Genomic DNA, 23,639 nt, shown 5'->3' on the forward strand with positions numbered 1-23,639 from the left:
GATAAATTAACAACATAATATTTTTAACGAATATATAATTTATTATTTTCTGTTTTCTTTTACACATATTTATTAATATTACAGTATCAGTATATCTATTAGGACGTTAATCTATTAATTTTTTTCTTTTTTAATCCCTATTACTATAATAAAACATAAATACCTATGTACAATGGATTGAAATAATATTGTTTGTAAGCATGTGTCTGTAAGGAGGAAGATGTAGTTATGTTTTCAAAAAATCACAAGGAAAATTAATTTGTTTCTTTCCTATATGACATTAAAAACAATACAAATTTTATGGAGTGTGTTTATAAGTAATTGTTTGCCACTGTATATTCAAATCATATACAGGAATACATTTCAGACATTATACACTATATGGTGGTAAACCAAATAATTCAGGTTGAAATTTTTCAAGACTGTTTAGCATCAATGTTGGATTTTTGATATAATTTTTTGGTAACATTGGATCTGGAACCATAACAACTTGCATTCCAGCATTAAGTGCAGCCTTTACACCATTTGGAGCATCCTCGAACACAAGACACTAAAAGTATAACATTCAATTTATTAATAATTATAAAATAAATCTAAAATGTAAAAAATACAAATCCTAACAAACCTTTGAGGGGTCAGGATTATCAGAAAAACGTTTTGCAGCAATCAAAAAAATATCAGGTGCTGGTTTACCATTAGTAACTTCAGAATCAGAACCACCAAGAACTTTGTGGCTAAATAAATCAAATATATGTTTCCATCTTTGAGTTTTTAATTCAAAATTTTCTTTATTAGAACTTGTAGCTAATGCTATTGGGATATTATTTTGTTTCAGATGTTTCAATAATCGTTCAGCACCTGCTTTCAAATAATATATGCTGTACTATGTGTTATACTATGTTGTTACTATATATATTTATTCATTTAGCTTCGCGAAAATCAATTTTATTTTTAATACTGACTATGCATTTTTTACACTTCTGAATGGAAACTATAAATTTCTTAAAATTTTAGATTCTTATTTTTTAAAACCCTTATATATTACCTGGCATCATGTTTGCAGATGGAAATAATTCCTGATATAGTTTGACTACCTCATTTTCAAACTCTTCTGCTGTTATTGGTAATGATAACATTTCAACAACAGCTTGTGCAACATCCTTCGTTTTAAAACCCATAGTTTTTGCTTTATGTTCCCATGTGAATTCCTTTCCATAGCGATTTGTAATATGATTAAAGGCTTTGGTGTAAATTAGTTCTGTATCTATTAAGATTTTAATACAAGATTACTTATATAAATTGATGTACTCTATGTAAGATTTATTTAACTTACTGATTTAAACTATGATTCATAATTGAAATGTTAATTTGTAGAAACTGTGTTGAAAAGTAGTTTCTCAATATTATGACAAATGAAAAATTGTTCAACAGAAATGTTTGTACATGTCCGCAAGTATGTATGTACAAAATTCTAACACAGCTTCTTAAAAATTAGAAGTAAAGCACATACAAACTCACGCTATAATGAGTGCTATTTAAACCCTTTCTTTGACAGTAAAATCCGCTCATACAGATGCATGGTGTATTTTAATTTATATCCCTCATATTTCTTAATAATTGCCATTGTGATTTTATTCATTACTACACGTACATAGACAAAACAAAATTACTATATTCATGTAAACAAATACAATCACTTATCTACAGGTTAAGTTTTTATGTAAAACTCATAAGAGCGCTGACCTCATAAAGTAATAGCAATGTTAAAAATCCATTTCTATTAGTTATATTAAGTACAGTTTTTTTTTTTTAATCGAGTCTCTATAATTAATTCTTTATAGGAATATTATGTAACTTCATAAAAGATATGACAGTACAAATCACTTACTGAGTAATAACCCATCCATATCAAAAATACAATGTGTAACATCTTTATACTGATTTTGCGACATTTTTCAATGAATTGTTTAAAATTCTTCTAATTAATAGCACTTTGTATAATTGAATTATTAAAATTTCAAACTGATATATCAATTCATTTTTTTAAAGAATATTTTATGTACGGAACTTTTACCCTTCAGTGATAGTGATAAGATAACAGTTAACGCCACTACGGCATACTAGATTATGGCGCCAATTATGTAATATACCATGAAAATAGATGAAGTATTTAATTGGTTTTTATATTTATTTTCATAGATGCATGCATACACATATATTCGCATGTAGTAGTAAAATGTAATAAAATCCTCTAGAATCTAAAATTAAACTTAAAGTTGAAGCATACACAGAATGGTCTAGCTAAATGGGATCATCTAAATATCTGCCTTATTCATTGTAATACGAAAAAACTTCTCAAAACAAAGTTAATGTATTTCAAGGGCTACGTACAACGATGAAAATGATCTTTTTCATGATTATTTCTTTGCGAAATTTCAAAGTCATTATCACCATTTTAGATACAATCATATATTTATTTTTCGATATTTTTATAAGGCACGACAAATTAAATTCACCGACCTTAATAATCATATCGTTTCTATTATTTAATCTTGCGCTATTTGCGTTTGAATTATACATATATTAATATTTATGTTCAATCGACAAACGGCAAAATTAAAAAGTCCAAATTTTTCGGTTCCTGGGAAGACTTTTTTAATTTTCGAGGGCTTAAATGAAATTTTAGAACGTAAGGAATTAATTAAGATTAGTTTTATCAGAGAGAAAACTTTCTATCTGATTCTATCTAGATACTCCCCTGAATTTCTTGGGTATAAGCATATTTAAAAAATCGTCCAATTGGCAGGCAATGAAAAACTATAACCAATTCTAATGGTCGAAAGATGGAATTAATCCCTTTATGATGAAATTAAAAGATCAAATTTCTCGACCTATAAGGCGAATTCTTGAATTATTCAAGACTTAAATTAGGACTTTAACTGTCGGAAATCTTATACAATTTTAAATAGAACTATCAAAGAATTGTTAATGAAAATCAATCAAATCTAGTAAATGTAACTGATTCAACCTACGCTTCTATGCATTATATATGTTTGTCTAAACAGCCGCCTACATGTATTTGTATTCTGTACATTATTTTAGTTTCGAATAAAATTTGTAACAATGTTTTATTTCTATAACATAATATGACATAGAATAATATTTTCATTTACGAAGCGAAGCAACAATCCAATTTTGGTCACTCCAATTGAAACGACTGATTTCAGAATAACAATCTTTCTACAATTATTTCCTTTGTGGCAAGTGCTTGTTGATTACAAGCAACCAATCAGAACGATCCACGAAAAATTGTATCTGGTTATAAAGAGTGGGGAAACAGAGAGACGGATTGAATTTTACAAGAAAAAATTGTGTTCGTTTCAATCTTTTATGTGAAAGATTTCTTCACTGAATGATTTTTTCAAAATAATTACAAACACATCAGTTCACGTTAGTTCGTTAAGCAAAATGCAAGACTTTTTAGGTGAGTTTTACAAACCAATGTATATTGTAGATTTCACGACTTATTACTATTAAATCTTACCGGTAGGTGTATCTTACCATTATAATGTATTTTTATTCACTGAATATTCATTTTTTAAAACTCTAATTTTATGAATATTTTAACACTTATTTCTATATTATTTATGTGTAATTCAATATCGTTTTATATTTGCTTTGTTTAGGTATTTTGCTACTAATTACTGGAGCACATTGTTTGTACTCCTCCAATTCAGATGTTATTGAACTAAAACCAAACAATTTTGATAGTTTGGTATTAAATAGCGATAATGTATGGATTGTAGAATTCTTTGCACCATGGTGTGGACATTGTCAACAGTTAACACCTGAATATGACAAAGCTGCAACTGCTTTAAAAGTAATTTTTATGTTTTATATCTAACATATTATTTATTTTATACCTTAGTCCTATCAGAGGCTTTTAATATAAAATTCCACAGGGTATTGTAAAAGTCGGTGCAGTAAATGCAGATGAACATAAATCCCTTGGATCAAGATATGGAATTCAAGGTTTTCCAACAATCAAAATCTTTGGTACAGATAATAAACCAGAAGATTATAATGGGCCAAGAACTGCGACAGGAATTGTTGATGCTGCTTTAAATGCGGCTAGTCAAAAAGCACGTAGAGCTTTAGGAGGTAAAAGGAGTGGCGGAGATTCTAAGGTAAATGTAATGTCAATGTAATGAAATATAGGTACAATAAAAGATAAGGAAAAAGTAGGTAATTAATAATTGAAAATCTTTTATTAATATTATAGTCCAAAGATTCCAAGGATGTAATTGAATTAACTGACGATAACTTTGATAAGATGGTAATGAATTCGGAAGATATGTGGTTAGTTGAGTTTTATGCACCATGGTGTGGTCATTGTAAAAATTTAGCCCCTATTTGGGCATCTGCAGCAACAGAACTTAAAGGTAAAGTGAAATTGGGAGCCATTGATGCTACTGTAAATAGAGTTAAAGTAAGTAATTATTTTTAATTAACTTTTATTTATAAGTATATGATTTATTTGTATTTTTAAGTTAATATAAATATAATCAAATCATAATGTTGCCAGGCTAGCCAATATGAAATAAAAGGATATCCTACTATCAAATATTTTGCACCTGGGAAGAAATCTTTCGATTCTGTGCAAGAATATGATGGTGGTCGCACAAGTAGTGATATAGTAAATTGGTCACTAGAAAAAGTAGCAGAAAATGTTCCAGCACCAGAAGTAGTTCAAATTATAAATGAAAAGACTTTAAGAGAAGTCTGTGAGGACAAACCATTATGTGTTGTATCCGTTTTACCGCATATTTTAGATTGTCAATCAGATTGTAGAAATGGATATTTAAAAGTTTTAAATGACCTCGGAGAAAAATATAAACAAAAAATGTGGGGGTAAGTTCTATTTACTGCTTACTAATAAGGTGAATAAATAATATCTTAAATTATATAATGCACATATATAAATATATTTTAACAGCTGGCTGTGGGCTGAAGCTGGTGCTCAACCTCATATTGAAGAGGCATTAGAAATTGGAGGATTCGGATATCCAGCACTAGCAGCTGTAAATATAAAGAAAATGAAATACTCTTTATTAAAGGGTAGTTTTTCGTATGATGGTATAAATGAATTTTTACGAGACTTAAGTTACGGTCGAGGAGGTACAGCTCCTTTAAAAGGAGCTCAGTTACCTACAATTCTTGAAACAAAACCATGGGATGGCAAAGATGCTGAACTTCCACAAGAAGAAGATATCGATCTTAGTGATATAGATCTCGATGAGAAAGACGAACTGTAATTATAGAACTTAGTGTTTCTCAGGAACATATGCACCTTCATATTCATGTATTAGTAAAACAATTCGATACTTATTTTTATATAACATTATTCTCAGTTGACATAACTACATATTAATGTACATTGATAATATGACATCATTATCAAAGTATCATGAATATCTTTTTCTTTCAACTGAAGTAAATTTCGCAGGTAGTTTAATATGTTAAATTATAAGTGCATAGTCAACAACTCTTCCATTGAGAACTTTCACAAAATTTAATCTATGCACTTTAACAAAATCATGCTTAATTTATGTGTACATTTTTAAACTGATAGTCAGATAAACATCATAGTAAAGATAAAATATGTACTCAATATGTAAACAAAAACTTTTTTATGGAAATGTTGTGAACTTAAAATAGTTGCTGATGATACATAATGTTAATATGCATTCCATAAGACGTTTTTGGTTTTCCCTAATATGGGACCAAAATAAATGCAGTTAAATGAATTTATATTTACAGAATGTATTACGATCCTTATGTTGATTGAGATCTCATTGTTTGGCTGGGTTATGTCAGGTCTTCCATCATGATTACAGAAACATAATATGAAATATGTTTATATGTATATGTGAATGTAAATCTTTGTCTCATTTATACTTAACTAATTGTAATCCTTTTTTAGCTTACGTTTTTATTAAATAAATTATGCTAAAAAATGTATAATAATTGTATATTGTTCATGTATTTTACTCAATTATTTGACTATTTTACAATTTTCATTTAATAACTTTATTATCGAACTTTCCTTCAGAAAAATGCAATACAAAAAAATGCTCAGGTATACTAAACATTACAAATAATTCAGTATTTTAATTTCTTTTTTTGAATAAAAGAGTTGAAATACTGTGTTGAAAGCTTATTTTAAAATTATTTTCATAGTGCTAATAAGATAATGAATTTTTATAGAGGAAATAATTTCATATCTTTGTTACATTCATTTAATTTACGTTACAGATACTTACGGATAAGAATTTCGGTATCTATTTAAAAATGGAGTCTAATATTTGGGAAGTGTCATGCACATATCATTTAATCGGGGTATATTTTGCTTTAGAAGAAATTAAAAATTGATGTTGTTTTAATGAAATGAGTATTTTTATATAATTGTTATGGAACTAAAATTATATATAAATGAAATTTCAAGATATAATCTTTTTGTTTATGTACGAAATTAAGCATAGAGCACTTTAAAGGGTTAGATTTTTAATTATTTTCTTTTCAAAATAACTGTTCATCTTTATTTTATTTTTACCTTCATATTTTATTCTCAGCACAAAATTATTCTTTTGCCTCAATTTTCTACTTTTCTTTAAACAAGAATGGGTACAAAAATATTAAATGACATTCACAATGACATGAAGCAGTTAATAACAGCAATTACATCTTTTGAGGTAAAAGAAAATATATGTTTAAAAATATGTATATAAATTAGAATTATAGACATAAACTTTGATAAATATATGTGTATTATTTTTTATATTATGCCTAGGAAAATGAAGAAGGATTTCGAATTTGTGAACGATTCTGTATGACAAATATTAAACATCATCGATATCTATCTGTCAATAGTAACAGTACAAAAGAAGCTATTAAAGCTCTAATTACAAAATTTTCGATCCATGGAAAATATGATGTAGCAAAAAAGTTTGAGGAACTTGTAGATGCATTTCTATCAAGTTTTAACTTTGAACAGCATCCACAGTATGATCTGCAGTGGTATCTATTAACATTGCTATTGGAATTAGCTAAAGAAACCTGTAAATCTGATTTGGAATCTTTGGCATTAACACGAGGAGAATATACTTTCAATGTAACAGGTGAAGATGAAAATGAGGTAGCAGAAAAAATTGATTGGGCTGAATATTTAAAAGAAGGCCAAGAAAACTTTTTCAATGATTACAAAAGTGACACAGACAGTGTAAGTAATAGTTACCTTTACATGTAATATTTGATTAATCAATGAAAAATACTTATAAAATGTTTGAATTCGTGCAAATGTTTAATTTTTAATAGGAATGGTCTAATGATACAGAAGATAATGTGGATATAGGTTCAAATTTTGAAATACCAATAGACATCTCAGATTCAAATAAAGCAATATGCATACCATCTGTTGAAAAAGAATTAAATAACTTATCTTTAGCTTTAAATGAAGAACTTAAATCTAAAAATTGGTTATTATCAAATGTTCAAAATACTTGGTGGAATGAGTTAGACTGGAGAAAATATCCAGTTAAAAGCAGATTTTCTGATGCTCATCTTTGTGAAATTTGGTGATTATTCTTATGAAAATTATATTTTTCATATTTTATACAAAATATTTCCAATATATTAATATTACATATATAGGCATAAAGCAAATGGCAGAGATCTTTATACACTTGGAACTCTTAGCGAATATCTAGTATGCAGAGAATTGTTATGGATGTTCTATGCTCCAATGCAAATGGTAGTGTTTCAACAAAATGAAGAAACAGGGTTTTTTATTCGTCCTGATATATCAATACCTAGTTTAACTACTGTGAGTATATAATAAACAATCTGCATTAATATATATTTAATATATATATGAGTTTTAATTATTTAGGAGTATTAGTAATAATGTATTTCAGGCCGCATTTAATAGTATTCTTTTACCATTTTGTAAGTATTTTTCGATGATACGTGATTTAGAACAATTTGGAATTAGATTGTATTCCATGGAAGATGATTTTTGTAAAAAGCCACCTTTAACATATGAAACTTACAATGCAATTCTGAGACAACATTTGATGAAATTTAGAAAGAAAATAATTGCTATAGAAAAATCTCTTATGAAACAAGGTAAAAGTTTTTTTATATTTAATAGATTTATAAATATTTTTGTTATAGTTACTATTTTGTATTTATATTGGATTTTAGATGTCAATTTAACGTTTCTGTCTTTATCATCAATCCTTAAAAAAAATTTATATAGTATACAAATTTTACATGAAGTTCATAAAAGGTCAGTATCAAATTGGAAATTTCATCCAAATTGGAAGTGTGCATCTAAATTACTATCATCTTTGTATTTTGAAATACAAAACTCACACAATATAGAAAGAACAAATATTTGTACTAGTTTATATTTATCTAGTCTTACTGTTTATTTAAATATAATTGATACATGGTTAAGTGATGGACGATTTGAAGATTGGAGGGAAGAATTTATAATTGCAAGGTAAAATTACTTAAATATATGATAAAATGATTACAAATAATAAGTTATTTATTCATATTAGGTTATCAAGCAATGCAGTTTCAGAAAGTAGCACACAGTATGAAACATTGTTTTTGAGACCTTTGGATAATATATGTTTAAGAGATCCAATCATGCAATTCTTGATAAGAAAGATACAACATATAGGACAAAGTATTGAATTGTTAGTATCTCTAGATCGAATTACAGATATATGGAGGATTAATGTTGGAGGAAATGGTAATTGATATAATTTTAATTACCTATCTTTCCTACTATTATAACTTTACTTTTAATTTTATATATCCTTCAGAATTGAAGAGATCTTTGGTGGATGAATTTTATGCCAAATTAGAAGTAGAAATTTCTAAATATAGTACAGATGAACAAAAAGAAGAAAAGAAAGTATCTTCATCTCAGAAAAAAGAAGTTACTAAGAATGAGTATGATGAGGATATGGAAAAAAACATTATAAAACAATTATCTGAGTTTAATAATCCATTTTTATTAAAAGCTTTAGAAGAATATCTTCCTTCTGAATTGTTAAAAAAAAGTGATACTGATGATGCTGAGGTTCCCCAGATCCAAAATATCAAAATGGAAATTAATATTTTCAAAAGGTAATTCTATTATCTACTTCAAATGAATTTTCTTGCATAAGTATCTTTTAAAGTATAAAGTATAATATTTTAGGCTTGAAAGAGAATCAAATTATATATTACCATTCAGAAAAATATTAGAAAATATTTTAGCAGAAATTTTGATTTCACGATATAATGGTGCCAGTAAATTAGTCAAAAATATTATGTGTGAGGAATATAAATTGGAATCACATTTAACATTAATGAGATCTGTCTATATGATGGAAGCAGGTCATATTATGAACAAATTTTACCAAAGATTGTTTCATGAGGTAAAGTATATAACATTAGTAATTCTTTAAATTATTAAATTTCCATTATATTTATTTTATCTAGATTGAAACTAATCAAATGTGGAACAATTCATATTTTCTATCATGTATACTTGAAGAAGTCCTTTCTCAATGGTGGGCAGATTTAAGTTCACGTTGGTCTATTACAGTTTCTAGCACTCATACAAATCAAGTATTAATGGCTGTTGATAATATAACATTGCATTATACAATTGGCTGGCCTATAAATATTGTATTAAACGAGAAAACCTTCATCAAATATAATGAAATATTTAGATTTCAGTTAAAATTAAAATGGGCTTTATGGACATTAAATAATTTAAGATTTAGCGGTAAGAAAACATATTACAAGATTTTTTTGCTTTTAATAAAATATTATAAATAAAGATAGTTTTTATAGATTTAGAAGGTTCGAAATCAATGTGTAAAAGGAATAAATTAGAACAGTTTCATATAAGGCGTATTGAAAGCTTACGATTCTGCTTGTTACATGCAATTACTTCAGTACATACTTATTTGTCAGGTCAAGTATTACAAAATTTAAGTCTTATGTTAGAAAAATCTTTAACACAAGCTGAGAGTTTGGACACAGTCATATCAGGTACAATTATATTAATGAAATAATAACTATAATAAAATTGTAATACACATACGCAGTTATATAGGATTAATATATATAATTCTTTTTCTTTTTAATTACAGTTCATAATGAATATTTAAAAAAAGTTCATGAACATTGTTTATTAACTTCAGAGTACGAAGATTTAATGGCAACAATAAATAATGTATGTATACATATTAAACTTTGTTATTTAATACAATGTAGTTCGTACAATTACATAATATATACAAATTTATTTCAGTTAATTGAAATGTGTAATCATATCCGAGTTCGATGGAATTATAAAAAATTAACATTTGCCAGTGAAGAATTAGATGTGTTAGAAAGCAGCTATAATAAATATCACACGTACCTTGCTTTAGCCCTACATAATGCAGTTCAGAATAAGGATGCAAATTATTGTAAGTCTGAAAATCTATTAACAATTATTATATAAAATTGTTTTAATATTAAAAGATAAAATATGAAGTTTTACTACTAATAACTCTAAAAGATATATTAGCATGGTAATTAGTTAATTTAGATAATCATTTAATATTTTCTTTTTTTAAATTGCTTTGTTCACAGTGACTGGCTTAAGCTCTGCATTTAATTGCAGTATGTCATATACCCAACAGTAAAATATTTTCAAATTTTTTATATCCAATAATAATTCTATAGAAAATAACATTATAACAAATTGCATTATTACAAATCTTCTTTTTAATCTAAATTTTGTGCTAAATCTTTGATTAACAAAAATACTATCAATACATTGCTCTTACTAATACTTTGTAAGTAATTGTGTTAAAATTCTTTTTAATAAGATTTTAATAACTTCACAAATCTTAAATATTTCAAAATATGTATTACAATTTATGTAATTTTATTGAAATATTTATGAAAATTGTAATATCATATGTTCTGTTACATAATTTGTACATTAAAAGTATATCAATTTATACTGTAGAATAAAAGATCTATTTTAAGTTTTTTTATTTGCTTCATAAATTTGTTCCTCCTATCCTAAAATTCTAGCCAATGCCTAAATTCCTTTCAGATGAATTAATGTTACAATATCAAATTAATACAAAAGATATTTATATAAAGAACAATGTTACTATGTGTCCATTTAGTAATCTGAGTCACAGTTTGCTAATTGAAATAGCTTATCAATATTTACCACCATCAGGTTTGCCTATACCAATTCCAAAGATTATACACAAAGTAGACTGGTATAATAGCAGGTAAGAAATTTGATATTTGAAGAAATATTATTTGTTACATTTGTATATAAAGAAAAAGGTTGTTTTTAAATGCCATCAAGTTACGATGAAGGGTTTAAAAATATTATTAAAAATGTTTAAGAATTTAAAACTTGTATTTTTCAGTGTAAATTCTGAAAATTCTTTACCAAATCATATTATTCTAAATGAATACGAACAAACATTTTCATATATACGTTGGTATCAATTAGAAGAAAGTATTGTTACAGTCAATTTATCTCCATATACCTTACATCGTGAAATGGAAGATTTTATCAATGGCAATAAATTAGAAACAAATTATTGATTAATAATAATAGATTACTATGATAAAAATAAATTATAATCGAGGTTGCTTAAGTATAAGCTATAAAAAATATATTGATAAATATAAGATTTTAAATAGATGTTTATTAAGAATTAATACTTCTATGTCATTTCATGATAAGCAATTAAAAAGTAATGTAAGTTTTTATAATAATAATTAGTTAATAAAAATATATGAATTACTATTTTAATAGATGATAATAATTTATTTTAATACACAATTATATATACATTTATGTAACTTCCTGAATTTAATATCATTAAAAAAATTGATAAGAAACAATAAAATAAATACATCTTTCACATTAAGTAAATATTTATAAAATTAAGTTATGAATAACATGATTGAGATATATTATTGCCAGTATGTAAAATAAAAGTGAAAAATTTTCTCTGCTCAAACATTTAAAGAAAAATTCTGCTCTGCCCAAAGCTTTGTGCCATTACAACAGTACCATTTTGTCCCATTGTTCCACTTTGCGATACTGTAGGTGCATTTGTAGTTTCATTCAAATTAATAGGTGGTGTTGAATGATTGTTAACATTTGTAGTAGTTAAAGCTTTATTACGTAATTCAAAGACCTGTTGTATAGCTTTACGAAAGCAAAGAAAGTTATAATCAATTACACCTACAAATTAAAAAGAGAGGATTTTAAATATAATATGCTCAATGATTACTAATTATTATTATCCATTTCGTACTAAATTTACTGAAGCATTATTTTACCTTGTCTATCAAAATTGTCTTCACGCAAAATACAGACTAAAGCCAAGAATTTATTAACTTCACGTAAATATAAAATTGTTCCATTATTTAACTTGATTAAGCTAGAGCTTTGATTATCAAATGCTGCAGCCTCTAAATCCTCCCTCAAACTAAAGTAAATATGCGATGTAATTATTTCTATTATGTAGATAGATAAAAGCTTTTATGTAGAAATTTTTGTAAAACATACCCATATATGCAAGAGACATCAATAACAACATCAATCATATCACAACAAAGTTCATAACTTTGCATGTCTACAGGAGAACTATCAGTTGCAATATAAATTTTAGATACTACATCAAATAAAAATGCTTTTTCAATTGCAGAATTCTGAAAAACAAATTACAATTTATTTTGTACAACTATGTGACAAAAATTTATATATTCATATTTTTTCTTACTGATATGAGTATATTAAGTAAATTTTCTAAAGTTGGTAATTGTGGTATCAATTTTTGTACAACTTTACTAAATGCTTCAAATATACTGTGATCATATATGGATGTTAAATGGAAACTCAGATGTATTTGGTCACATCCTGAAATGTATACATAATTATTTCTAAGTGCTGTTAATAAAAAAGCTTCTTAATCATTTGTGTTATTTACCAGAATCTGCAAGATCATCATTTGCTCTAGTGTGTATATCTCTTTGTGTTTCCATTTTACAATCATCAGATAAACCATCAACTTTATGTATAAACACTTCAAATTTTATCGCTTGATTAACCTTGTATGCTTTTGTAACTGTCAAATGAAGTTTATTAAGCGCTTCCATATAATCATCTTGAGCATCGATAACAAAAACTAGTGCTCCACAACCACCAAATATCATATCGCTATCAAAAGTAGGATCAAAGAAGTCAATTTGTCCTGGAAAGTCCCAAATTTGAAATTGAACAAAACTAGAGTTGCTTATATCATCCTTAATAATTTTATTTGTGCTTTCCAAAAACAATGTTTCATTTGGTGACATTTTATGAAAAACTACTTTTTGTATTGATGACTTTCCACTCCTAAAATTAATATTAATTTCATATAATCAATAAAAATATTATCAATAACATGATTAATAATATTAAAATAAAAATATGTTAAACACTTGGATACCTGCGCAGACCCATTAATAATATTCTAGGTTTTTGTTCTCCTGCTAAAGGATCCATAGATCCTTCTGTTTCCCCATCAAATGGAGCATATCCAAAATCTTTAGGAAAAGATCCTACATCATAACCAGCTTGATACTGATCATCATCATCCTACGATAACAATGTTATTATTAATATGTAAATATTATCTTAGTATTAATATGTACATATTGTCATAAATGATACGTATTTGAAGCTATTTAAAAAATGGTTTATTATAAACTAATATTTTTTATTTTGTTTTATTTTACATATATATGTAAAATAACATTTAATTACTTAAAATACATTTGATTTCCAAATATTTTAATAAAGATAAAATTTAAGAATAAAATAAAAGACAAAATCTGATAATTTGAAACAAGACTGTTTATTTAAGTATTGGGATGCTTGTCACAAATATTTAATTATTTCACAATTAACAATATCATTATTAAGTAAGTATCAATATGTACATAAAATACAGTATTAAATTCTTCCGAATAATTTATTTACAAATGATATAAATTATCAACATAGCAAATTGTATCATTGGTGACACTTACCATATTCGTACTTTGTATCTTTTATTTATTTGATATTCCTTTTATGTTAGAATAGACTTTGGATTCACAAAATTTACAATGTTATCGCGCAACTACACATTTATGACACTATGTATGCATTAATTGTAATTTAATATCAATACAAATTGTATACATATATACAATTACGTGAAACTGTAATAAATCATACACAACAGTTTGATGCAATATCAATGCAAGTTGGATTAAAATATGACCAAATAGACACAAAAAAATAAATATTCATTTTCAATTACATATTTAAACCCTCGAAACAAAGAATTGTGCATGAAGTTCATACAATACATTCGAATAACATTCATAGATACTTTAACGTGTTATTTCTTTTAACTTTATCACAATTTTATTTCCGTGCTAAATATATTTTTATAACAGTACATACAAAAATGTATTACAATAAGATTTACAATTTCATCATATACAGAACAAAGTATTTTGTGTAGCTGTGTAACTATCGTACAATATCAATATCGAATAAACGATGCAATGAAAATAGACATAAATACGAATTACCAACTATGCAACTATACACTACTGATGCTGTCGCCATTTTCTTTGCTATATCTGTGACAAACTTCATACACCTAATATGTTTCTGTTTGTGCGAAAAACGTGTACAGCTAAATGGAATAAATGCAAATTATAAAGAGAATTTCCAAAGAAAGAATCACGTAAAATATTATTCTTCAATATGAAAGTAATTGTTACTATTGCATAATTATCTTTTATAAGCTAAGGAGCTAGAAAATTTTGGATATGGCAGAAATTTCGAATTCCACTGTGTTTACAAACGATGCATCTTCTACTGGTGCTTCCGATCTTCTTCAACAAGCGTTCCAGCAAGTTGTTGATGATGACGATCATGATAATGAGTTTGTCGCGTTTTTACAAAACGACGACAATGATTCTCAAACTATACACTTGACTCCAGAACAAGCGGTAGCCTTAGGACTAACCTTCGAGGTAAACTCGAATGAAGAGGTTATATATCAACAGGAACAAGATAACACCACTTCAAACATACCAGAGAATGTTTCTGGAAAAGATAACATTAATGTACAGGACCAAAATTCATTATCTTCTCAGGAATCTATAACAATCGATCAGTTAAATTATCAACCTGAGGAAGTACAAAAGTCCAATGATACTGAATTGATTAAAACAGAGTGCATTGATTTCCAAGAATGGCATATGCAAAAAGTTTCCCACACGGAACAACTTCAAGATCAAATAGTCGAAAACAATATATCATTAGAAGAAATAAGTTTAAGTAGTCAAAATCATGAAGCTCAACAAATAATTGAACATCAGAATAATATAATTCAACAAAGTTCGGGTACACAGACAATAGTTCTAGAGCAGCCTAAAGTACATGGAATAAAAGCAGATGTTACACATGTAAAAAATATTCATGAAAACAATTTGCAATATACTATCGAAGAAAATATAGCGCAAAATCAACATAATACAATACCCAATACCCAAGCGCAAATCTTACAGAAACTACCAGTGATTTTACCATCTTCACAATTTATCATAAAACCTGCACAAACTATATTGAAACCAGCTAAGAACATTAGATTACTTCAGAATTCAAACAAATTAAGTAACACAACTGTTAATTCCATTAATGCAGTACATTCACTTAATACTAATTCAAATGCTAATTCTGTATTACTTTCAAAGGCTACAATATTAAACAATTTGTCACCACAGATAATAAAAGCTACACCTATAACAGCTCAATTGTTAAATACTAGTGGTATATCTGCACAATTATTAAACACTCAGCTGTTAACTAGTGCTTGTGAAATACAGAACCAATCTATTGGTACACCACATATTTCAAATACCACTGTAAACACCACATCTGGAGCAACACAAAATATTGTTACTCCACAAATACGTTTGTCTCCAATTGTAAAAACATCACAATCTCTACAAAGGGGAAATGTTCAACAACTTTTAACTCCAGTGCTAAAAGGTGCATCGACTGTGCTTCCAAAAACTAATCATATTCTTAATAATACCAGCGTGACTACAGCTATTCCAGCACAATTTTTAAAATCAGTTCAAATCCCCCCTCAGTTACTTAAAACAAGAGCTGTAATTAGTAAGAAAACTACGGGAACAATTGGAACATCAAAAACTGCACCTAATCCTGATACACCAGTTTTGCTTCGGACAGCATCGATTGTTAAAGCTCAAGATTTAAAAACAGTAACAACAAATTCTGCATCTATTTTAAAACCAACCCAAATTTCTTCAACACCAATATCAATTTTAAAACCTCAAGCAAAAATTGCATTTAACAACACAACTAAGCAAAATGTTACTATTGCAACTCAAAACGTTGCCAGTATTTCAAACAATTCACAAAATAATTCACAAAAAACACCTATAACACAACAAAGTAGTACATTTGAATCTGCTAAGTCAGTTCAAAGTGAAGCTACCAAACAAAAACTTAATCTTGTAGTAAATGGCGCAAATCTTAAAGTTAATAAAAAAGCTAAAGGTACTGTTAAATCTACAACAATAGTAAATGAATCTACAGATACATCTAAGCCATTAGGTTCTAGTGAAAACCCCATACAAATAGTTCAGCAAGGTCAAACGTTTCATAGGTATACAAATAATATTGGAATAATAATACATACAATGCAATATACTTATCAAGTTCTTTCATTTAATAACAATAATATTTATTCCAGTATACAACGCTTAACACCAACACAATTAAAACAAATTGCACATGTTCTGCAACAACGTAGTCAAGAAGCAGCTACGTCAAATGAAAGAGTAGTATATAGGTAAATATATGAAGTTATTTGGATATTATGAAATTTTATACCTAAATTAACTAAATGTATGTATAGGGTTGTATTTCCTGAAGAACTGGATTTACAAATTAGAAATCCAGGAAATATATTAAAAAATCGTGGTGGAAAAAGAGGTAGACCAAAAAAAAGTGCTATCAGACCTTCCTTACTTCCATCTAAACCACCACCAATTCCTGATGAAGAACAGGAAGAATTGAAGGTTTCTTTTACTTAATTTGCTGTATTTTGGAATTGTTTTATGATTCTAACATACTAAATATAATATTTCTTTAGGATGAAAGAAAGAAAGTTGTAGCTAGAACACGATCTGGCAGACTTTCTCGACCTCCTAGACATATGGTTCGGGATTATAAACATTTGCACCATTCAGATTTTCTACAACCTGATTTAGATGATTCAGATGGTGGTTATAGCGATTATAACACCAATAATGATAAACTTGAGGAAGAAGAATCACCTAAAGAATTATTAACAGGGCTAGAAGTACCAAAAAGAAAAATATCAGATCATTTTAGGTGTCCTACATGTAATAAAATATATTTAGGGCGTACTCGTATGGCGAGACATTTTGAGATGCATCCTGACCATGGAAGTCCTGAACAACTACCTCCACCAACGCCTGAACCTGAATTAAAACAAAATGGGGGTCAAGATCCTTTAAAACGAAAAGGAAAGAAGCGAGGTCCTTGGGCTTATGTTACACCAGAGGCTAAGTCAGAAAGACGTCAAATAAAGTTACGCGAAGCAATTTCTGTATGTGAAGATCTTGAAATAATAAAAATAGCTGCAAAACCGGTACTTAACGCACAATCATTATTTGATTTATTAGTACTAAAGTCCGAAAATAATGTAAGGAACTTTTTGGGCGAATTAAAACAATTAATGGATAAAATACGAGAAAAAACTAAAACAATGTTGACTACTATAAATAATGATGAAGAAACAAACAAAGATTTGATTGATATCAGTGAAGAATCACTTTGTGATGCTTTAGGTCTCAATCCAGGTTTATATAAGATTAATAATGAAGCTCTAAAAAAGGTTGATACTTCTATTTGTTCTACCTATGAGAATGAAGAGCCACCCCTTAAACGTCAGAAAACAGATAATTCTGAAGATGGTAAAGAAAATATAGAAGAACGAATGTCTAGCGGATTTTCTGAAAGTTCAGATCTCAGTGTCTCAGACTTTTTAAGTGAAAGAAGAGGTGACTCTGTGACAAATCCTACTTGCCCAGAAGTGTTATCAGCTTTAACATTAATGCGAAGAAATCCTAGTCCTGTGAATAATGCAGAAAGTAACAAATCTAGCAATGTATCGAAACTTTTAATATCAAATCCAGAGATTCAGAATCAAATTTCAGATAATCCTGGATTCCAAAAAGTGGATATCACTTCGCCAAAAATTTCAAGTTATCAAAAAACGGATTCTCATAAAGAGAATTTTACTAAATTAGGGAACAGTTTAGGATCGTCAAACTTTTGTAACATTGAAGATAATTATGACCAATCTAAAATAGGACATATGGAACAGGCTTTCATAAAATTAGAACCAACAGAACAGGGCTTTGTCAAATTAGAAAATGGATCTATGGAAACTTATGTAAAACAAGATGCTCAGAACTTTGAGAAAATACAAAATGGTTTGAATAGCATGGAGAGTGGATCTCAGAACTTTATTAAAGGATTCCAAAAACTAGTTTCTAAAATAATTCCTATGACTGTACCGGATACAAATTGTGTTAAAACACAATCTGCACCATTAGACACAAATTCTTGCAAAATAATGCCTGCTACTTCCAGTTGTAAGATTTCAGATAACCTACCTATACTTCAAGATACAGTACCAATAATTTCTAGTAATTGTGATACTGGTATATTTGAAAGTTCAGAAAATTTAGATATATCAAAAATAGCTCAGTACGATCACATAACACATTTAGACATTCTAAATACAAGTGGAGTAATAGATAAAAACTTACTAATTGATGAAAAATTAGTAGAGCAACTGCATCTAGTAGATCAGTCAAATTTAGTTGATGAGCTTGTATCTGAACGATTAAAAAATATTATGCCAGATAATATTTTAGAGAACAATTTGATATCAAATAATTCAAATTTAGATACTGATCTTGATTTTGAAGCATTAAGTGAAGAATTTAATAGAAATACCAGAAGTTGATTTTTGAATGATTACATGCAAGATGTTCCTAAACAAATTGAAGTAATATGTATAGTGTATAATAATATCAAACGTATAATTGAAATGTATATGTATGATTACACAATTGTGTAGATATTTTTTTATAGAATTTCTGACAGTATCACACAATCAATATATTATAACTTCCATATTTGAATGAAGAGTATCAATAGTAAAGTAATATAATGTCTTGTATTCTAATATGTGTATGTAAATAAGACTGTTTCTGTTATATTTATTGTGTATAATGTATATTTCACATGGAAAAAGATAGTGTCATGTTGTATTGACAATGTTAAAAAATGCATTGATGTTATACAAAGAAATTTTACTTTGTTGTATTGTCTTCTACAAATTTTTACTACAACATATAGATACATTTTATTTTTAGTAAACGGTCTTTATAATCATACACATAGTGCAACTAATACTTTCAGTTTAAGTTTACTTTCTTGAAAGAAGATAATTCAGATAAGAAAGAAGATAAGAAATTAAAATTACCAAGGTTATATATTAAACAACGTGAAACAAATATAAAAATTTTGTGTACATATAATTTCTCATAGTTGTTGGTTGTACAGTCTGACAGACATATATTGTAATTTCTTTTTAGTTATAACATTATTATAAACATAAAACAAAAATGTTTATGCACAAATTATTTTACGATTTAATTTTAACTTTCTATATCTATTATTAAATATTTAATAGGATAATACCTGTATTGATAAACTGATGAGTAAAATAAAAATTGTATTTATATTATATCAATAATTTCATTGTAACGACAACAAAAATATTACAGATTATAAGTAGTAATGAATTAACGTGAATTATTTACAGCTTTTGTATGAAATACTAAATCATTGAAAATACTTTAAACATCAAAAAAATAATTCCATCCACATTGTTATAGCATTTATGTACAGTGAAAATTATTAATTTTCTATTTATCTGTAAATAATGTATTATACATATATAAGAAGTTATTGATATAATTAAAAATTAATGGCACTAACATTAAAAATACTAATCAGAATATAATTAATCATAAAATGCATTAATTTTGCAGATTTAATTCCTTGTATCTATAGATACATATTCTAGAATCTGCATTTTCAAGCAAATTTCTAGTATATTTATATTTATCTATATTCATATTAATTCTTTGCGATCTCAGGTACCAATTGTAAACAGAATTTCATAATTCACTTTAGATTTGGACTATATATTTCAATTTGATATATTTCGTTTTGTGAAATTATACAAATGGTATTTGGAAAGCCACAAATAAATGATCATTCTGTTAATCTTTGTTTTATTTCAATAGTTGTAACTTATGATATAATACAAAAAATAATAATTGTAAACATTGAATTGTTTTTGAAATAGAAAAATACTTACCAAAATTTATATCACCAATAATTAATTACCTATGTCCACTCTCTATTAACATTGATTCTAAGACTGTTGTTAGATTTTCTGGCAATAATGGTTGATGCACCCAACTAGCAAGGAACAACATTTTCCTAGATTCTGTATAATAATGCGCTGTATCTTCCAAAATTGCACGCTTCACTTTTGCTTCATTAGAATATAAACTAAATATTGATTTTGCAACTTGTCCTAAAATTAATCATAATCTTATAAGATAGATTAATTATAAAAATATACTAATTTTTATAGATAAAATATAATTGTGCATTTTTACCAAATTTTGAACTAGGCCATGTTGTAAATAACTTGTCCTTGCTAGTTTCTAAAGAAGCTGTTATTTTCATCTGTTGTTCAATTTGAGCAAAATTTTTTACAATATCGTCCTAGAAAGTAATATTATAATAAAATTATCTTTATGACAATAATATTAAATAAAAAATAATCATGTAGAAAGCGCATTACCAATCCATCACAAATAATCTCCAATTTATCACATTGTTCTTGCAAAATTTCAGAATAAGATTCATCTTGTTTCGCTTGAGTTATGTTATTTAGTAATGTTACTCCTTCTAAATGAAGTGTATTCCAAATTTGTATATTTTTATGAATATCTGCAATTAAATCTCGTATATGGCGAGCAGAACCTGTTAAATTTCTTCCTTGTGTTGATTTTGTATGCGTAAGTTCTGTAATATACATTCAATAAAACATGTTTTGTACTCTATGTGCATTATATCCATTGCTTAAAAATTAATATATTAAAAATATTGAACTGCTTACTATTAACTGGGGAGAATTGTCCTTTACTCATTATTTGTATGTGACACTCTTTCTTGGTACAATCCATTACAATTGAACTTTTATGCAAATATACATTAATACAAGAAGTCGAAAAATGGTGAATGCTTAATAACTATATATTTAAATGAAAAATATATTTATATGTATTTATATGTAATTAAAATTATAATATAATAATAAATTTATTCATTCATTGATTAATTTAAAATACGTAATTCTTACAGGTATAAAATCTCATGCAACAGCAGAGAATGTCTGTACTATATGTACTTATTTACATATGTAAGTATATATGATCATTTCTCAAATTGTATGAATACTCGTCAAATGTAAAACATAAAAATCACACACTCTTTATTGGCAAAACTTAATGTGTAAGAATTTCAAACATTATCTCATTGGTTATTATTATAAAATAGAATATTTTAAAAGGGAAATATCCAATGGCAATAACGTTTCCGTTGAATTCCTAACGGACCATTTACAAAAAACGTAAGTATGTAATAAGCAAAAATTAAAGCATTTTAATAACATTTTAGATATGATACAATCTTATTAATTTTATGAAATATTACATAAAGTCATTAATCATATTTGCCCCTAAATCTGTTACAAAAATTATAAATAATTCGCCTTGAATTTAAAAAATGTAAAACTAAAGGATACAGATGGCGCGCGCGATATGGCATACGCTCAATTATGCGGTAAAATCAAATTTAAAACAGTTTGTGTAATCTTTTATCAACACAAAAATACCTTTATATCGCAATGTTATTATTATTTGTGCCTATTGTAGTGAGATTTAAAGCCTAATACAATCTTTGATTACGTGCACGTTTACTACAATTGTAGTTGCTTTTAAACATATTACAAATATTATGATTCAATCGTAATTTTTATATTTCAATGTAAAGGAAAAAGATTAATATCAGTTTAAATTCCACCAAGATTTAATCTCAAATACCCTGTGTGCCATACCATATCTGATATACTGTTAAAAAGGAATTGAAGACTCAATTGTTATAAACATGTAAAACTCTATTTAAACAAAATTGAAAGTTATGTATGTAATCATGTAAGTATACATAAAGTTTACTGAATAATAATATGATACTTTCTTTAATTGAACAAACAATTATCCAATCATTTACATTAGAAAAGTAATTATCATTATTATTCATTATATTCGTCATATTTCTAGGAAAAATACCTGCGCGATGTAAAAATAAACACCAGGTTATAACATTTTAGTTGTTTCAGATAAAACTAGGAAAAACAAGAGAGGAAATAAAAACGACATCGCATGGTGGATAGAATGGAAATTGCGAAAGTGTATATTTACGCACATGATAAGCCGAAAAGTGATTTGTATCAGATGCAGCGCGGTTCGACTCTGTTGCTTTTGTTCGGAGAACGGGTCGGGGAACAAGGTCACGCAGGTAAAATGGCAGTCGCCGAACGGAGTTCAGCCGTGTTTCAATCATAAGCTCGCGGTTTCAGAAATTACAGGAGTAACCGGGTAAAGAAGAAGAATGGAACGTGCACGAAAAATTAGTTTCGAAAGCAAAGTCTAGCGAGTGTCGTTGTCGCGTCTCGCAATAATATACACCGGCTTCTTGTCGTGTTTCCCCTCGACCAATCTGGTTAGCTGTACTCTGAGAGTCTCGAGTCGTCGTGGCAAACACGATTCACGCTCTCGCATCTCATAGATCACGCGAGATCCTCTTCGGGTGTCAGGTTGGAAATTATCTGAAGGGAATCGATCGAACACGATCAAGCTTTCGCGTTACGGTTCCACGCCACGGATCGAAGAGAATTCGGCTTGGTGCGGTGATCGTAGTCGAAGCCGGATCAACTCTCAAAAGCAGTCGTCAACGGAGAAGAGATAGAGATAGTCGTCAACAAATCCCCTTGCAACTTTTACACTTTCATCGGCGGGTACACGGTGAAAAGAAAAAAAAAGAGATCCGACGATGTGACGTAACTGCGCGGCATGATAATAGATACGAACGTAAACCACCTGCGTCCACGATCAGATAAACGGACCGAATTCGAGTTCGGCAAGCAGAAGGAACACGTCCGACAAAGGATTTAGTGTTTGACCTTCGCTGAGAAATCCTGTCGGTAGCAACAATGAAAATGGAGGTA

General features: G+C 27.7%; 6 protein-coding genes across 8 annotated transcripts; 3 read left to right on the plus strand and 3 right to left on the minus strand.

Moving 5' to 3' along the window:
* Nucleotides 1–57: 57 nt before the first annotated feature.
* On the minus strand, nt 58–2,297 carry LOC100742546 (pseudouridine-5'-phosphatase). The gene is made up of 4 exons (XM_003488385.4): nt 1,889–2,297; nt 1,046–1,264; nt 626–858; nt 58–550 (listed from the first exon to the last, which is right to left on the minus strand). The coding sequence occupies exons 1-4, from the start codon at nt 1,950–1,952 to the stop codon at nt 371–373; spliced, it is 696 nt and encodes a 231-aa protein (XP_003488433.1). The 5' UTR covers nt 1,953–2,297; the 3' UTR covers nt 58–370.
* Nucleotides 2,298–3,298: 1,001 nt separating this feature from the next.
* On the plus strand, nt 3,299–6,021 carry LOC100742662 (protein disulfide-isomerase A6 homolog). The gene is made up of 6 exons (XM_003488386.3): nt 3,299–3,484; nt 3,687–3,880; nt 3,963–4,187; nt 4,283–4,489; nt 4,586–4,911; nt 4,997–6,021. Exons 1-6 carry the CDS (start codon nt 3,469–3,471, stop codon nt 5,313–5,315), a joined length of 1,287 nt encoding a protein of 428 aa, XP_003488434.1. The 5' UTR covers nt 3,299–3,468; the 3' UTR covers nt 5,316–6,021.
* A 293-nt stretch (nt 6,022–6,314) lies between these two features.
* Nucleotides 6,315–11,706, plus strand: LOC100742898 (gamma-tubulin complex component 5). 2 transcript variants are annotated; one of them, XM_033319979.1, is made up of 16 exons: nt 6,315–6,555; nt 6,633–6,752; nt 6,851–7,279; nt 7,375–7,634; nt 7,711–7,882; nt 7,974–8,184; nt 8,263–8,563; nt 8,625–8,821; nt 8,895–9,201; nt 9,275–9,494; nt 9,559–9,847; nt 9,916–10,116; nt 10,218–10,300; nt 10,379–10,538; nt 11,177–11,363; nt 11,508–11,706. In XM_033319979.1, exons 2-16 carry the CDS (start codon nt 6,681–6,683, stop codon nt 11,686–11,688), a joined length of 3,270 nt encoding a protein of 1,089 aa, XP_033175870.1. In that variant the 5' UTR covers nt 6,315–6,555; nt 6,633–6,680; the 3' UTR covers nt 11,689–11,706. The 2 variants fall into 2 exon arrangements, with proteins under 2 accessions (XP_033175870.1, XP_003488436.1); XM_003488388.4 differs by lacking the exons at nt 11,177–11,363; nt 11,508–11,706 and adding an exon at nt 10,705–11,111 and having other exon boundaries at nt 6,322–6,555.
* A 300-nt stretch (nt 11,707–12,006) lies between these two features.
* Nucleotides 12,007–15,244, minus strand: LOC100743014 (ras-related GTP-binding protein D). Of its 2 annotated transcripts, none has more exons than XM_033319983.1 (7): nt 15,165–15,244; nt 13,587–13,735; nt 13,086–13,492; nt 12,879–13,015; nt 12,665–12,807; nt 12,436–12,584; nt 12,007–12,337 (listed from the first exon to the last, which is right to left on the minus strand). In XM_033319983.1, exons 2-7 carry the CDS (start codon nt 13,640–13,642, stop codon nt 12,114–12,116), a joined length of 1,116 nt encoding a protein of 371 aa, XP_033175874.1. In that variant the 5' UTR covers nt 13,643–13,735; nt 15,165–15,244; the 3' UTR covers nt 12,007–12,113. The 2 variants fall into 2 exon arrangements, with proteins under 2 accessions (XP_033175874.1, XP_003488437.1); XM_003488389.4 differs by lacking the exon at nt 15,165–15,244 and adding an exon at nt 14,170–14,692.
* On the plus strand, nt 14,786–20,201 carry LOC100747442. The gene is made up of 4 exons (XM_012383976.3): nt 14,786–16,835; nt 16,923–17,021; nt 17,088–17,250; nt 17,325–20,201. The coding sequence occupies exons 1-4, from the start codon at nt 14,965–14,967 to the stop codon at nt 19,230–19,232; spliced, it is 4,041 nt and encodes a 1,346-aa protein (XP_012239399.1). The 5' UTR covers nt 14,786–14,964; the 3' UTR covers nt 19,233–20,201.
* Nucleotides 20,202–20,322: 121 nt separating this feature from the next.
* Nucleotides 20,323–21,903, minus strand: LOC100743136 (cyclin-dependent kinase 2-interacting protein). Its single transcript, XM_033319984.1, has 5 exons — nt 21,714–21,903; nt 21,471–21,603; nt 21,153–21,376; nt 20,965–21,073; nt 20,323–20,879 (listed from the first exon to the last, which is right to left on the minus strand). The coding sequence occupies exons 2-5, from the start codon at nt 21,535–21,537 to the stop codon at nt 20,683–20,685; spliced, it is 597 nt and encodes a 198-aa protein (XP_033175875.1). The 5' UTR covers nt 21,538–21,603; nt 21,714–21,903; the 3' UTR covers nt 20,323–20,682.
* Nucleotides 21,904–23,639: the final 1,736 nt, after the last annotated feature.

This window comes from Bombus impatiens, unplaced genomic scaffold (assembly GCF_000188095.3).
Source record: "Bombus impatiens unplaced genomic scaffold, BIMP_2.2 scf_0225, whole genome shotgun sequence".
NCBI classification, from domain to species: domain Eukaryota; kingdom Metazoa; phylum Arthropoda; class Insecta; order Hymenoptera; family Apidae; genus Bombus; species Bombus impatiens.